The following is a 14,251-nucleotide window of genomic DNA, read 5'->3' as shown; positions in this document are numbered from 1 at the left end:
TGTCCTTTGATTGAAGGCTTGTTTGGATTCCCGGATTTGTCTCTGAGATCTAGTCGTGCGGTGGTGGTGTTTGCATCTTCGTCGTTTTGACAGATAGCTGATACAATGCAGTGGTTTTCAATCGCTTGACCCTTTCAACATTTCAACATCACTAGTACACGACGGTTTGCGTTTGTTGACTCTTTTGCACTTCAAAGCAAGAGCTTGATCCTCGCGATTGCCGTCGACGGGGACCGCGATTGACCTTTCTTCTATTGACGCCAGATTCGCATCGTGCAGAACATCTCACAATCATTCTGAATCTTCCATCCACATTTCGACGCGCGTGGTACACTCAAGGCTAAGACTGCAGCAGATATAAGAGGCTATCACATCTCGCCATCGGTCCCGTCATCTCTTCAACTCATCCAGTCTACCAACCATGGACGATCCAGCCTTCATGCTCTTGCAACTGCAAGAGAACCTACGCTTCGTACATCCAGGTGCGCGCGTTCTCTCTTGCATGGTCAGCGATGAGAACAGAGCACCATACTGGACTTATGTCATCCTCACCTACGATCCCCGTGGCAACGTCCAAACTTACCTCGATCCCTACGACTGTCGCACCGCCAAATGGACCAACCAACCTCTGGAAGCCCTCAAGAAGATGCACTTGGAAATCGCCGCACAAGTCACTGACAAGCTGATCATTGACAACCATCACCCTCTGAGACAACTGGAGGAGCAGCGACTTGATGAAGCAGCTGAACGCACCGCATCGAGCGCAAGCAACAATCACACTGGAAGCCGTCGTGGTCCGCAGCAGCCAATGGCTCCAATCTCTGCTTCTCGTCAAACCTCAGAGCATCTCAGATCGCAAAACTCAGACAACCCTCCAGCATACCAGTCCCAAGAGACGAGTTCAGCCTATGTCCAACGATCTGGTCGTCTCTCAACCCGTGATACGTTGGACTCGATAGACAGAGTCTCATCAAGCAGATCCCGCAAGATAGAAGGGTTCGACGGTTCAGGCCGAGCTGGTTCTCCTGTTCATCTCCCTCTCGTCACCTCCCCTACTGAGTTACTCTTTCCTGATCCCAAGGAGAAAGGCTCACCTGGAACTACTCCAGCTGGAGAAGGTTGGCGACAGCAAACTGCAGTGACCGGCACCCGCGACTATCTCCGCTCTACACACAGCCAGCCTCGCACATCAGGCTCGAACATGCGTGCATCGAATCACGAAAAGGCAAAGACAGACTCTCAGGTTTCTCGGATCAATGCCTTACCTCGTTCCAGAGTCCAACAGTCACAGCCACTGAACCCAAGGGCTGCTACATTCGGCAACGCACCTGTGGGACCCTCCACTCAACCTCCTGTCCAAAATGACAAAATCCCCATCTCTCGCCCCACAAATGACTACTCGACCGCCCAAGGCGTTCACGGCATGCAAGCTCTTCATCCCAGTACCACCATCAACCCCCTGCACCGACGTCAACGCCAGGAGCCACTTCCGCAACTATTGTCTTCACGCCCACCGTACCAAGGCGCCTCAGAAGTGGACCTCCAACTTCCACCATCAGTTTTGGATCTCATGTACACTGACCTCGAAGAATTCCTTCGTCAAGTGGAGATCCACAAGCGCGAGCAGTTTGGTCCCCATGATATTCTGGCCCCCATCGGAGATTCGGCTTCTGAATTTGCTAGGGATATCGATGCAGATCTTGATGATGGTGTTGTTAGTGGTGGTGGTGTTGTCTCTCTGGTGGCACGTATCCGCGACTATCGTCCTCAATCGCCCAGGGGCAGTATCTCTTCGGGCGAAACCGTCAAGGCGAGCGATACTCTGCATCGCAGAAGAAGGGTCACTCAGAGACGCTACGGAGAGAATGAGACCGGAGATCCCTTGCCCCCTGCTGCACCTTCGCCTCCACCCAACGACGTGTACCCTGCCGGTCTGCCCGTGTACCCGCCCACACTGGTAAACTCTGTCTCGGGTGCTTCCGTGCGCAGGAACGCTAGCAGTGCTGCTCGTATGAACGCAGCAGATCGTATCTCTTCCATGAGCGCGACTCAGAGTATCCGCAGACCCACTCCTCTTGGTCCGAGAAGTGTGTCAAGTGTTTCTCGACAGGGTACATTTGACGAGCGCCACGACAACAACGAGAATGAGAGATTGCTTGGAGGAGAGGAGAGAGGAGGCAGTAGACGTGTGTCTCAGAACCATGAGGAGGGCAACCAAGGTGAGCGAGTACGTCCCCCCTTTCCTCAAGCCCTTGTCCGTATCCTGTGCCCATTGACCCCTTTTACTCATCTTTTACTTTCTCCCCTTCCTGTCTGCTGGCCCCTTTACCCTTTGCCTATCCGCGATTGCGCCTGTCTTGCTCATGTTCCTTTCTTCCTTCTGCACTTGTCCCTCCCTCATGCACCTCACCCCCTGAAACTCCTTCGTGACGATAGTCAATGACCACGCTAACACTTGCGGCAGACGCTGGTCCCACACACCGCTCCCACACCCAACCCTCTAGCACCCTCCAAGCCTACAGCTATGCACTCCAGTACCGCACTTCTCCCGCTTTTGGCGCCTCACCTCCTTTCCGACCCTCCCATCTCTTCAGACGCTACGATCGACCCTTCAATGTCCGTGACTACAGCTGAGTCTTTCAACGTTACGATCAAAGGAAACCCCAGATTTCGAGCTTTCAGCAAATTGTGGACGATGGGAAGGAAAGTGAGTGGGAAGACTGTCGGTGGTGGTGGACGCGGTGGTGAGAGAAAAGTGAGTGACACGATCATCGGTGGTGGTGGTAAGGGTGGGAGAAGGTTTAGTTCGTTGCCTTGAAGGCGTTGATTTTGCTTCAATTGACCTTTAATGGAGACGATGGCAGGAAAGTGCCTCCCCTTCTCGATATCTGATTCAGAGGGACTTTCTCCAGAACGAGCCGGTATGTATCATTAGAGGTTTGATCAAAGAATTTCAGCATAGCTTATCCAAAAAAAAAACCCCAATTTCACTCTTTTCTACTCTCTTCCCACTCTTTCTCCACTCCCTCTTGGCTCAGCTTTTGGATATTCCCACTTCCTGCTTTTGCTCTTTTTTCTGCTTTCTTCTACCCCTCTTGACCAATCGGCAACCCCCTAAAGAGTCCCTCTAAAACTCAAATGGGTTTCTGCCACCTAAGGAGAGATTGCAAGAAAGAAGAAGAAGAAATTGCATACTCTTGGTCACTGCTCATCTAAAGTATGATCTAAACACGCAAGAATGAAAAACTTGTGCTTACTTCTTTCTACCCACGGAGATCTCATGGGTGAGAAGGAGACAGAGAGTGGAAAGCGTTGGCATCGGACGTGACATGCAGCCAGATTTGACATTTCGAAGGGACATTTTCATCCGTTCCTTCCGGTCAAAAAGCACAGAAGAAAAAGAGCGAAATGGCACAAGCAGAAAACTAAGACAGAAGAAACAGCCAAATTAGACGTGGGAATCAGACAAAAAGGCGATGGCAAAAAGCAAATGTGGGTACGGGACATCTCAGATGGCGAGAAAAAGACAAAGAGACAGGAAGAGGAAGAGTTAATAATTCCAACGTCTTCAATTGTCCCTCGTGATATGTATGTAGATAGCCTAGAAATGACAAAAAAAAAAGAAACAAGAAGGATATGGAAAAAGAGACAACTCCGACTGACGCTCACTGCTGCATTTCATCATTTGTTGTCAAGAAGGGAAGAAAAGAAAGATTTCCCATTTGGGAATCGAAAGAAAAGAAGGGGAAGAGGAAGTCGACGAAGAAGACAAGAGTCGGCGCAGGATAGACCAAGAACAAAAGGCCGTGAATAGAAGAGAAAATAGGACAGAAGACTGAAGAAGATAAAGGTGGATCCAGCAGAGAAGACATAGGTCGTTGGTATAGCATCAGGCCACAACGTGGTTGCCCCACGCATGTCAGCCATCCATTGAATTCACTCCAATCATTGCTTATACCGAGCAACATGATCAGCAGCGAAAGAAAACGAAGACCCTCCGGTGCCTTGATTAGCCGGACTCCTCGGACTCAAGGGCAACGCAAACAAATCATCCTCATCAGCAGCAGAGTCACTCCTCTCCACTGCGGAAGCAGTAGTTGATGGAGCAGCCTTGAAGTCAACAGGATCTTCATTAACAGCGAGTGCATTCAGCGAAGCCATGCTATTTTGTCGTTGTTGTGCAAGCACATGGTCAGGCGGTAATTGCGGTGCTATTCTACGTAAGACTGGGACAGTGGTGGGTTGAGTGTGGACGCGCGGTTGTTGAGCTGGTTTGGCGGAAAGAGTGCTAGGGTTGGGTAATCCGTGCAAAGCGGCAAAAGTGTTGAAGTTTACAGCGACGTCGGAACCTTCAGGACTCAGGGGATTTGAGTCAAGGGTCGAGGTAGAGGCTTCGGTGTTGAGTTTGAGGCCTTTGAGCTTCTCTAGCAGAGGTCCTCGACCAGGACTGCGTGGGCTTGCCGGACTGGGCAGACCGAGGTCGATGGAGTTGGAGGCCGAGGTGGCGATCTTGAGGCCAGCGGGTTTGGTGCGGACGCCGAAATTCGACTCTATCCAGTCGCGCTCCTGCATGGCCATGGACAGAGCAACGCCCTCGGGATTGTGCTGTTCCTCGTGTTGGATCTCCTGCTTGAGCACTTGTAATCGCTTCTTGGCCCAGACAGTATGCAAAACACCCTTCTTGCCGGCCTGACGGGCCGAAGCTCCCAGCTCAGGCGGGAAGATGGCGGGCAATGGATGCGTACGCCAGACTATGTTCTCCAGCTCTTGATCATCAGGTTGTAGGCTGAGCGTGACGGTGGCAGGCACACGCTCAGCGACGGACAGCAAAAAGTACAGTCGATGCAAGCCATCTCTCTTGCCGTCAGCAGTGTTGGCACCGAGGACGGCGGCACGCTTAGCTTCCCAGCTGACGGACCACTGGCCGGGGACTTTGTTGGTCTGCTCGTCGTCCTCCCACTCGACCATCAAGATCTTTGTGCCCGCCTTGTCGCCAGCCGGTCGCTCGAACTCGAAGCGAGCCAGAGCGTTGCCCGAGGTCAGGCATGGCGATTCGACCTCGTCGTAGTCGGGGGTGAGGGGTGTCAGCGTGCTGCTGTTGGCGAAGAAGGTGCCCTGAGTGGCCGTTTGGAGGGGCGGTGGGTGTTGCGAGGCTGACATGGTCGTGATAGACAAGGGACTGAGATGCTGAGAGGACGGTAGGTGATTGAGGAGCTATCTAGTGCAAGCCGGGATCAGTCTGGTGGCTAGCTAATTACTCTGCAGCTAGTCGTAGTATGACCAAGTCAAGACTGGTTGATGAAGCCTTTGTTTCAGTCAAGTCTGCTGGAAAGTCGTCCGGAGCACGTCGGACATGGCTCACGTAGCCGGCGACATGATACACATCTGCATAGGACCTGACAGGAAGAGAAGGAGCCATCGACGTGTCGCTGGGCAGTCTGCGCGCCATCGCACCTGCCACACGCTGCGAGCTTGTCAGAGATCTGCACTCGAGAATCCGAATCCGAGCGCCGTTGCCCAAAATAGCTTGGTCTGTCAGAGCTGGGCACGCTCTTCCGCTGCTCTTCCGCTACTCTTCCGCTCTTCTTCCCGCCTGTCGCCGCAATATCACGACATGGGTGCGCTACCGAAGACACAGATAGAAAAAGAGAAAGGAGCGTGTGAGATACACAACAACTTAGTAACGAGCATGAGTTAAACGCCTTAATCGTGCAGTCTTCTTTTCTCTTTGCCTACGGACTATATAACACATGTCTTGTCTTATCATACTTGCTGCCTTGTCGTCATGGGGATAGTGAGAGGGAGAGAGAGTTATGAGATACAAAATCTGACCAAGAACATAAGGAAGCAGATAAAAGAAAAAAACATATAAAGCTAGTTCATGCCATGGGGTATCAAAGTCGTAGTCCGAAATCTTTCCTTTTTTTTTGGTCTTCATTCCTTTCCTTTCCTTCCTCGGATTCCACCATTGTTATCATTTTTCCAGTCAGTCTTATCACTCACCATCTTCACCTTGTTCGAACTCACTCAAGCCTTCTCACCGTTATGCTCAACCACAAACCCACTTTGCTTCTGCCTCAACGCCTTGGCCAGCATCAACTCCCTCATCCAATCAATTCTCTCACTGCTGTTCCCCACAGCGAAGTGATGAGTCTTGCCGCTCGCAGACTTGACTCTATCGCCAGCACTAGGGACAAGTTGAAAGGCAAATGCTCCAGCAGCAGCAGCATCACTCTTCTTGTCTCCGCCGAGCTTGAGGTTCTTGAGAGCGGCCATGATCTTGTTGTTGGAGGGTAGGGATGCACAAGCCACTGAATAGTCGTCCACGTTGATAGTGTCGAGCATGAGAGCTGACAATCGGTTGTTCTCATGCATGGCTAACTGTGTGCCGTGAAGACGGAAATGCGCATTCTGCCATTCGTGATGCAACAGCTTGTTCTTGCGCTTCTTCATGTAGCCAGTGTGGGAGACTGAGTTGCCGTATGTGGCTTGCATGTGTGCTTTCTTCATCTCTTTTTGCTTATCCTTGTCGACGACGTGGATGAGTTTGCTCGGGGTGCGTTGGATGGCCGAGATGGGAGAGAAGACGGTGTCTTCGTCCAAGGCGGGCAGCTGAGAGGAGGGATTGCGGTTGAAGGCAGGGCGGCTGTGCGAGCGGTATTGCATGTTGGGTGGGACGGACTGGCTAGTATCGCGGGAGATGGGACCGATGGGAATGGCAGTGACGGGGACGTCCATCTCTGAGGCTGGCGTACCGTAGCGATAGACGTGGTGGTTTCCAGGGGAAACAATCGCACTGCGACAGGGAGACATGACAGTGTCTGCAGGGGAGAAGACATTTGGCTTGCCTAGCCAGGGGTTAGCACTGGCAGAGCGAGGGATAGACAGTTTGGGCAGATGCTTGAGGTTTTCGTGTGGCTCTTGAGTCAGCGATGGACGTTGCAGAGAAGGATAGGCTTGTTGGTGTGTGGTAGGAAACATCTCGTATTCGTTAGCAGGAAAAGTATCGACAGGAGGCGTGGGTGGAGCTTCCACTTGCGGCTGACCGACATGTTGGAAGTTGAGGAATTGCTTGACGTTCTCTTGAGGGTCTCTGATCTGAAGTCTGGCCAGCATGTTTTCGTGAAGGGCAAAAGCTGGAAGCTGACCAGGACCAAGCAAATCAGAGGAAGCCACAATGGATGGCGGCATGGTCTCCGAAACAGGTCGAGATGATTGAGTTGTGGTTTGAGGTGAGGCCTCTTGCTGACGGTATACGTTGTCCACGACTCTGTAAGCAGTGGAGGCATTGCCAGGATCGCCCGTGATGAGGATATGACCACCATGATCAGGGCTGATAGGATAGCCTTGCTGCTCCCGGATCCGAGCAAACAATCTCTGCTGCTTGCGCCACTTGGAACAGTTTTCACCCTTAGCGCAGTTGTGCTCTCTGGGCATCAGTTGTTCAATGGCAACAATCGAGACCGACTCCGCAGGAGTGACCAAATCATCGTGTTGCCTGTTCTTTCGACCGCGTCGCTTCTTGTGACGGACGGGAGTGATTGGAGTGGCATCCTCTTCCAGTGAAAGAGAAGGTAACATGTCTCGAGGAATGTCGCCATCTGACCTTGATCTGATATTTGTCGGGGGGCGAGAGATGTCCTGGAACGGGGTGGGTACTGGACTTGGGCCACGCTCACCACCTTTGAGATTTTGTATAGCATTCCAGAGTTGGTGCCGTTTGCCGAAAGACTCGATCTCGAGTTCCTTCAGATTCTCGAACTTCAGCTCCATCAGAATTGTGCCGTTGATGTCGTGTTTCTCAAACTTGTCGACAACCTCATGCGGTAGGCCAGTCTCTAGCATCCAATCCAAGACATCTTCTGTTGACCATCTCTCCACACTATATGGGGAAGGAGACTGGAGCACTGCATCAAGACCTGGGACATACAAGTCTTGGGGTGAGAAGGCGAATTCTTGAGGGGTAATAGGGTCAGTCTTTGGCGGCAACTTCATTGTTATCGGAAAAAGTGGCGACATCTGTAAAGCATAGTCGAAAGCAGACTCGGCAGATAGATGAGACGCGCGGAAGAGATGAGGACCTTTTGGCCCTTCCACTGACTTGCCATGGCTTGGGAAAGGACCATGTTGATCAAACTGTACATCAGAGCGGGGCGTCAAGGCCTCTTCGAAAGATGAGATCGTGGTTTCACTCCTTCTCCTGCTGTCGAACTGTCATGAAGTCAATATCAGGTTTCTTCCGCGGCAGTAGAATATCACGCACCGAATCGAAGCTAGGTTTTGGTGAGTTCTCTTCGAACAAACTCTCATCATCCTCGAGATCGGTTTCATAAATCTCGGTAGTCTCGGATAATGGACGGGGATATGTTGTCTTGGAAGGAGTCGAGAAGGGTGTTCTCAGTGTTTGAGGTTCTGAGTTCTGAGAACGCACGTGTGCGGTATGTGTCATGGCCAGCTTGACTAGTCAGCCAATGTCTTGGATCCGGAAGAATGCATATCACCTACCATGATGGTAAAAGCAAGGCAAAACAACAAGCAAAAAGACAATCAGATATTCAGAAGCGACGAAAGTCGACACCGTTGCCAGTGAGAGGGTCTATAATGTTTGGTTTCGTGACGCGAAAAGACGGCAACGAGACTTGGAAATCGGGTCTTCGCGTGGTAGCAATATCGTAGGGTTTTGTAAAGATAGCCGTTGCGTGAATGGGAGGGTGCACCATGCTGCCGTAACCTGCTATGTGCGTAGCGAAAGTGTGACCAGCCATGGCGGCGGGATCAACAGGCGTTAACGGAAATGGAGCGGTTGGACAGGCGGCCTCTCTGTGCCTGCAGATTTGATAGATTACACATGTAACCCAGGACTGTTTCGAGTTTGACATTGTCCATTGGACGCCATTGAACTTGCAGCAAGCCGTCAGGGTGGTAGGCGTGATGAAAATTGACGGCGCATGAGCAAAGATCTGCACATCTTGATTGGCTCAGGAACCGAGGTCAAGTTCTGGTCGCGCGCAGATTAAACGAGTCAATTCTGGATTGCATAGGAAAGGTTGGCCACGAAGTGAGACATATGCTCTATTGCCCAAGCAAATCTAGCTCTCACGACTAGTAGGTTACACATACTTACCCAGCCAGACAAGCAGCGCAGTATGCATGAGGTCTTCGTATACAGCAAACATTGCAGCCACGACGCTGTTGGGAGAATCTGGTAAGCGTTGCACATGGTCACAATGCAAGGGCAGGATAACAGCACACGTTCTGTGCAGCATCAACACGAGCGGTGTGTCCGAGACGAACAGAAGCTCGTGATACGTTTAGCCGCCATGGCGAGCTCGCCTTTTTTGCTCAGAGCTGACATCTATCGGGCAAGTCCGGCCAACGAAGCTTGCTGATAAGAACAGTTCCAACAGGATACTCAGTAGCTAGTGGCAGTGCTCGAAAAGAAAGACCACGATGGATGGTTGGCGAGATGGCGAGCCGTCGACGGGGAAGGGCGCGTGACTTGATGTCGAAAGCCAGCACTCGATGCTGGAAACCAATGAAAGCAAGAAGCCGGCATGTTCGGTGCTGGTTGGCGAGTTGGTTGACAGCATGAACCGCCCTAACAGAGCTGGATATTTACGGCCGTCCGAGGGCGATAGGCGTCTGGTCCGCACTACATGGGCGTATGCAAAGTCCATGTTGGCCTGGGTAATCTCAAGCACCGGAGTCAATAGAGACTCGAATCGAACCAGATTGCCGGAAAGTCGAACGATAGCAAAGGCAAGTCACATGTTGCTTGATGAGATTTGGGCATGAGAGACGGAGGTTCCTGCATGATGTTAGTCGAGAGGTGCGTGGTGTGGCAGGAGAGTCAGCAAAGCCTGCCGTGTCGTCTGGACAAAAACAGGCTTCGGTCGAGAACGGGGAGGGCCGATGCCGTGTCCGATGCAGCCAGACGAGGGCCCGCTCTTGCCGAGCTGTGTCCGATTGGTTCATCACGCCCGAGATATTGAATCACATCAAGCTGCTGCACATCCTCCACACCTCGTCACATCACTCAGCAACTCCCCACCACTCGTTGCATCCTCGTTCTGCAGCCATGCTAGACAAGCGCGTGGGCGGTTCGCCGTCACTTGCACATTCCGATCCTGTAAGCGAATCAAGCACAAGTCGAGGACCCTGGACAAGTTGGCATGCACTGCTCTCATTCCGAAGTGTTCGATGCTTCACCGCCATCCAAGCAAAACACAGTTCACGGAGTACCAACATCTTTGATGTGCTTCCATGCCGCATGCATTTTCCAGCGCTATTGTGCTTGGAACAGAAACCGGGACATCCGTCGGTCGGGAGATGCAATGTTGATCAAGCCTCTCGACATTTCCGTATTGCAGCAATGGTGCAATGAAGCCCAAAGGATTTGCCGGCCCTCGGACGCTTTGACGTTGAGTTCTCGCGGCTCATCGCAAGCGGGGATCGACACGGGACCTTTTTCGACTCGAGCTGTCAAGTCGAACTCTGTTCCTGTGAAAGGCGCATCTATCCTTGTCCATTGGCCTGAACTAACTTCTGTCAAAATGACTTGACCCTGTTGCTCTGCTTCCGCAATCTTTCTCGACAAACCAACGAAGAGAAGAGAGTCTTGATGGTTCGATTGGATTCTCCCAGATCTCGTCCAAAGTCCCCAAAATTCATCAATTCTTCCGGATCATAATCAGATCGCATATGCATTGTACGACCATGCGGCTCAGCGTACCATGTCACCGTCTGTCCTACAGTCATGACTCTTGGTGGCACACAAGAATAGCGTTAGGCCGATCTCTTCTCCCCATGGCGGTCCCGTGCCACTCAGATGCATACAACCAATCGTAGGCTCGGATGCCCTGCATATCGCAGGATTAGCTCTGGTTCTGGGCATAGTATTAACCCACATTGTTGAGTAGTCTAAGAATAGATGCGGTGTTATTTGGTGCCATTCTTCCACGTTTGGGCATATAAGGTACTTGTCTCCTCTTGCACTTGACCATAGCCAGCAATCGCAGGCCGACTTAATACGCTTTTCTCTCTTCCTTTTTTGTTGCTTTCCCTGTCTCTCCTCTAGCCAGGCTGGTCCAGGCTCCTCTTACGCTATCGTTTAATCAGGACCCGTTTTGCGCCACTACTTTGTTTCCCAGACCTCTGGTCCCCTACCAGCCCTCAGTCAACCTATCATACTTGATTGCATTGCCTCATAATTTACTTGTACATATAGATCAGACATGTCGTCGTCAATCACTCCAGCAAATTCCAGACTCACCTCCAAGATGGCTGCCTCGAAAGATGCAAAGTCGAATGCTTCAAAGATGCACCGTCGTTCGCGCACAGGTAAGCTTATACTCTAGTTCCTGGGCCATGCACGTTCCATTGCTGACCCCGGATCCTCAGGTTGTTACACTTGTCGTCTGCGACGAAAGAAGTGCGATGAGGGAAAGCCTGGTTGCAAAGCATGCAGCCATCTGGGTGTCTCATGTGTCTACAAGCGCCCAATGTGGTGGAGTAACACAACTAAACGAGCAGAGCAGAAAGAAATGGTCAAAGAAAGGATCAAGTTGACGCAGAATGCCAAAAAGACCAAAGATGCAAGCACACCACCTCCAAGCCTATGCAAGACCGAAACCTTCTCCGACTCGAAACCTTCGTCGCGGACACCATCTGTCTGCACGCCGTACGCTCCCGAGATCAGCTTCAAGCAAGTCTCACCCGAAGGTTACTTTTCTCTGCCCCCACCAGAGATACTCATGTCTCATCCGCCGTATCCTATACTTTCGCCCTACGAAGTCGATATCAAGACTGAGCGCCAGATTTTCATCAATGACGTTCCGACACGACGAGACTCGACCATCTCAACCTTTAGCACTTTTCAGCCACCGCCAATGGGATCAAGTTGTCACGGCTTTGCTCCCGAGAGCTGGGTCCAACAAGACTACTACGAGATGCAGCAAGAATCCTTCTCCGAAGAGCCCGTCAACTTTGACTTTTTCGACTTAGCACACGAGAAACCTGCACCAAACCATGAGACTGTCATCGAGGTAGACGAAGTCGACAAACCTTTACTCAACCATTTCATTCAAAAAGTTTCGAAGCTCATTTTCCCGATTCTCGACGCCAATCAGCACAGTTCAACACGCTCGGATATCATCTTGCCTGCGCTCGAGACTAACAAGAGCTATCTCCACTGTTGCTTGAGCGTGGCCGGCTTGCACAAGAAGTCTACCGAAAATCTCCCCTCGGAAGAGATCGACGAGCACATTCTACGACACCGCTACGCAGCGATATCCGAATTGTGTGCCGCATTAAACGAAGACGAAAACCATGCTCAAATTCTTGAAGCTACCCTCGGCATGATCTTCTTCCAATGTTCCGTCGGCAGAGCAACAGACACGATACCTGATATTCCATGGCACCAACACTTCCAAGCTGCCGCTGATCTTGTTGATCGACTTGAGCTTCCCACAACAGTTCTAGGTGCCATGCAATGTGGCGATGTCTCGCGACCTCCCTTCAACATGGCCCTCACGGCATGGATCGACATCCTCGGAGCAACAATGCTGGGTCGCTACCCAAGATTCGCAGACACATACCGCGACCTCAACATCGGCAAAGGCAGCGCCGGACTCTCCGAGCTCATGGGCTGCGAAGACAACATCATGTTCCTCATCTCGGAAATCGCATGTCTGGAAGCCCACAAGCTCGAAGGCATGGACGACCTCGTGCTGTGCGACTACGTCAAACTCCTCGGCCACGGCATCGGCTACTGCGAGCCAGGACCCGGTGCAGTCAAAAGCGCCTTCTCGGGCACTGGAGCCATCAAGCCCAAGCAACTCGGCATCAACGTGACCGCTGCATTCATGTATGCCGCTCGCATCTATCTCTGCTCTCTAGTCCCTGGTTTCCGCCTCGACGACCACAACGTCACCAGCTTGGTCGGCGCGTTCTGCAATGTCATGGAGTTCATCCCGGCAGGCCCGGATGGACACGATCGCTCCTTGGTGTGGCCATTACTTGTAGCCGGCTCTGTATCACTCTCCACCTCGCCCTTCCGCACCATGTTTGACGAACGCTGCACAAGGTTGGGCGAAGCGGCGGAGTTCGGCTCGTTTGGACGTATACGCGAGCTTTTCAAGGATGTGTGGATGTTGGTTGACGGTGAAGCAGCCATGGGAAGCTACCAGAGCGTCTCCTGGCGAGACGTGATGAGACAAAAAGGATGGGATTTCCTGTTGATCTGAGAGGTTCCATCTCCTGTGTTTGTTGCCTTGATGGTCACGCACACTCTGTCACATCCTGGTCTGGTTGCTTCTCTTACACTTACTTATAATACTTGTTGTACATAACAGAGGAGGACGATACCCCCCAACCATCACCGCAGAAGTGGTGTAGATGACTCCGTAATGAATAGCATGTTTTCTTTTTTGTGTTTCTCCATATCCTTTTGATGTCTTGATTGACGTAGCGTTGTCGCTCGTTCTCATGGAGACAAGAGACAACACTCCAACTTTCGGTCTCTGTCCATTGACGCACGAGTTGCATGCAACTCTCTATCGGTTTATCTATGCCACCTGGTGCTCTTGCTAACGTGGTTCACCTGTTACTGTATTGTTTCTTGACGAGAGTCTGCACACCCTGTCCAAAGAAAATACACATCTGATCATCATCTTCTCCGAACTTGGTATGATCCAGAAGACCAGAACTGAAGGCATGGCTCGAAAGTGATGATAATCTTCCTTCTGGTCACCCCTTGATTGTTGAGATCGCAAGTCAATCACGATATTTCATCGAGGCAATGTGACATGCGACGCCTACACGTCGCTAAATGATTGAGCACTCAAGAATGATCGAGCTCCGGAGCGTGTCTGCAGAGCAAAGTCCAACGCCGGACGAGACGAGACGATCCCAAGTCAAGACAAGAGACCCAAGCCGCAGAAGACCAGGAAGTCCAAGAGGTTCAGGCAAAGGTCGGAAGAGGACGAATCTGTCCACACGAGGTTGATTTGAGAGCGTAGGTCCTCATCGCAGAGGCAAACCGACACTCCAAAAGGCAAAGGCTCACCATCGTCTATACCCGGCAGTACATGCCGAGTGTCTTCTGCCTGCTTATTGTATCGCGCATCATCTCTGGCTCACCTCCCCGGCTACCTCTCAATTGCGACACGTCAACGGGTATGATACCAAGAGACATATGCTATATCTCCGATAATCCCGAAACTTGGAAAGAACATCGTTTCGCTCAAGGGGA

The 14,251-nt window shown here is 51.6% G+C and overlaps 4 protein-coding genes across 4 annotated transcripts; 2 read left to right on the top strand and 2 right to left on the bottom strand.

The window, feature by feature from the left end:
* Positions 1–421: 421 nt before the first annotated feature.
* M436DRAFT_68283 (uncharacterized protein) lies at positions 422–3,789 on the top strand (the record flags this gene model as incomplete). Its single annotated transcript, XM_013567037.1, has 5 exons — positions 422–2,227; positions 2,465–2,755; positions 2,865–2,921; positions 3,422–3,588; positions 3,624–3,789. 5 exons carry the CDS (start codon positions 422–424, stop codon positions 3,787–3,789), a joined length of 2,487 nt encoding a protein of 828 aa, XP_013422491.1.
* Positions 3,790–3,954: 165 nt separating this feature from the next.
* M436DRAFT_8782 (uncharacterized protein) lies at positions 3,955–5,073 on the bottom strand (the record flags this gene model as incomplete). Its single annotated transcript, XM_013566988.1, has 1 exon — positions 3,955–5,073. A coding segment is annotated over one exon (1,119 nt), but the record flags the coding sequence as incomplete, so codon positions are not given.
* Positions 5,074–6,027: 954 nt separating this feature from the next.
* M436DRAFT_68281 (uncharacterized protein) lies at positions 6,028–8,508 on the bottom strand (the record flags this gene model as incomplete). Its single annotated transcript, XM_013567035.1, has 3 exons — positions 6,028–8,211; positions 8,264–8,455; positions 8,506–8,508. The coding sequence occupies 3 exons, from the start codon at positions 8,506–8,508 to the stop codon at positions 6,028–6,030; spliced, it is 2,379 nt and encodes a 792-aa protein (XP_013422489.1).
* A 2,771-nt stretch (positions 8,509–11,279) lies between these two features.
* M436DRAFT_58804 (uncharacterized protein) lies at positions 11,280–13,244 on the top strand (the record flags this gene model as incomplete). Its single annotated transcript, XM_013567012.1, has 2 exons — positions 11,280–11,340; positions 11,401–13,244. The coding sequence occupies 2 exons, from the start codon at positions 11,280–11,282 to the stop codon at positions 13,242–13,244; spliced, it is 1,905 nt and encodes a 634-aa protein (XP_013422466.1).
* Positions 13,245–14,251: the final 1,007 nt, after the last annotated feature.

This window comes from Aureobasidium namibiae (genome assembly GCF_000721765.1).
Source record: "Aureobasidium namibiae CBS 147.97 unplaced genomic scaffold scaffold_31, whole genome shotgun sequence".
NCBI classification, from domain to species: domain Eukaryota; kingdom Fungi; phylum Ascomycota; class Dothideomycetes; order Dothideales; family Saccotheciaceae; genus Aureobasidium; species Aureobasidium namibiae.
The sequence above is the reverse complement of the archived record's forward strand: the minus strand, read 5'-3'. Positions and strand labels throughout refer to the sequence as shown.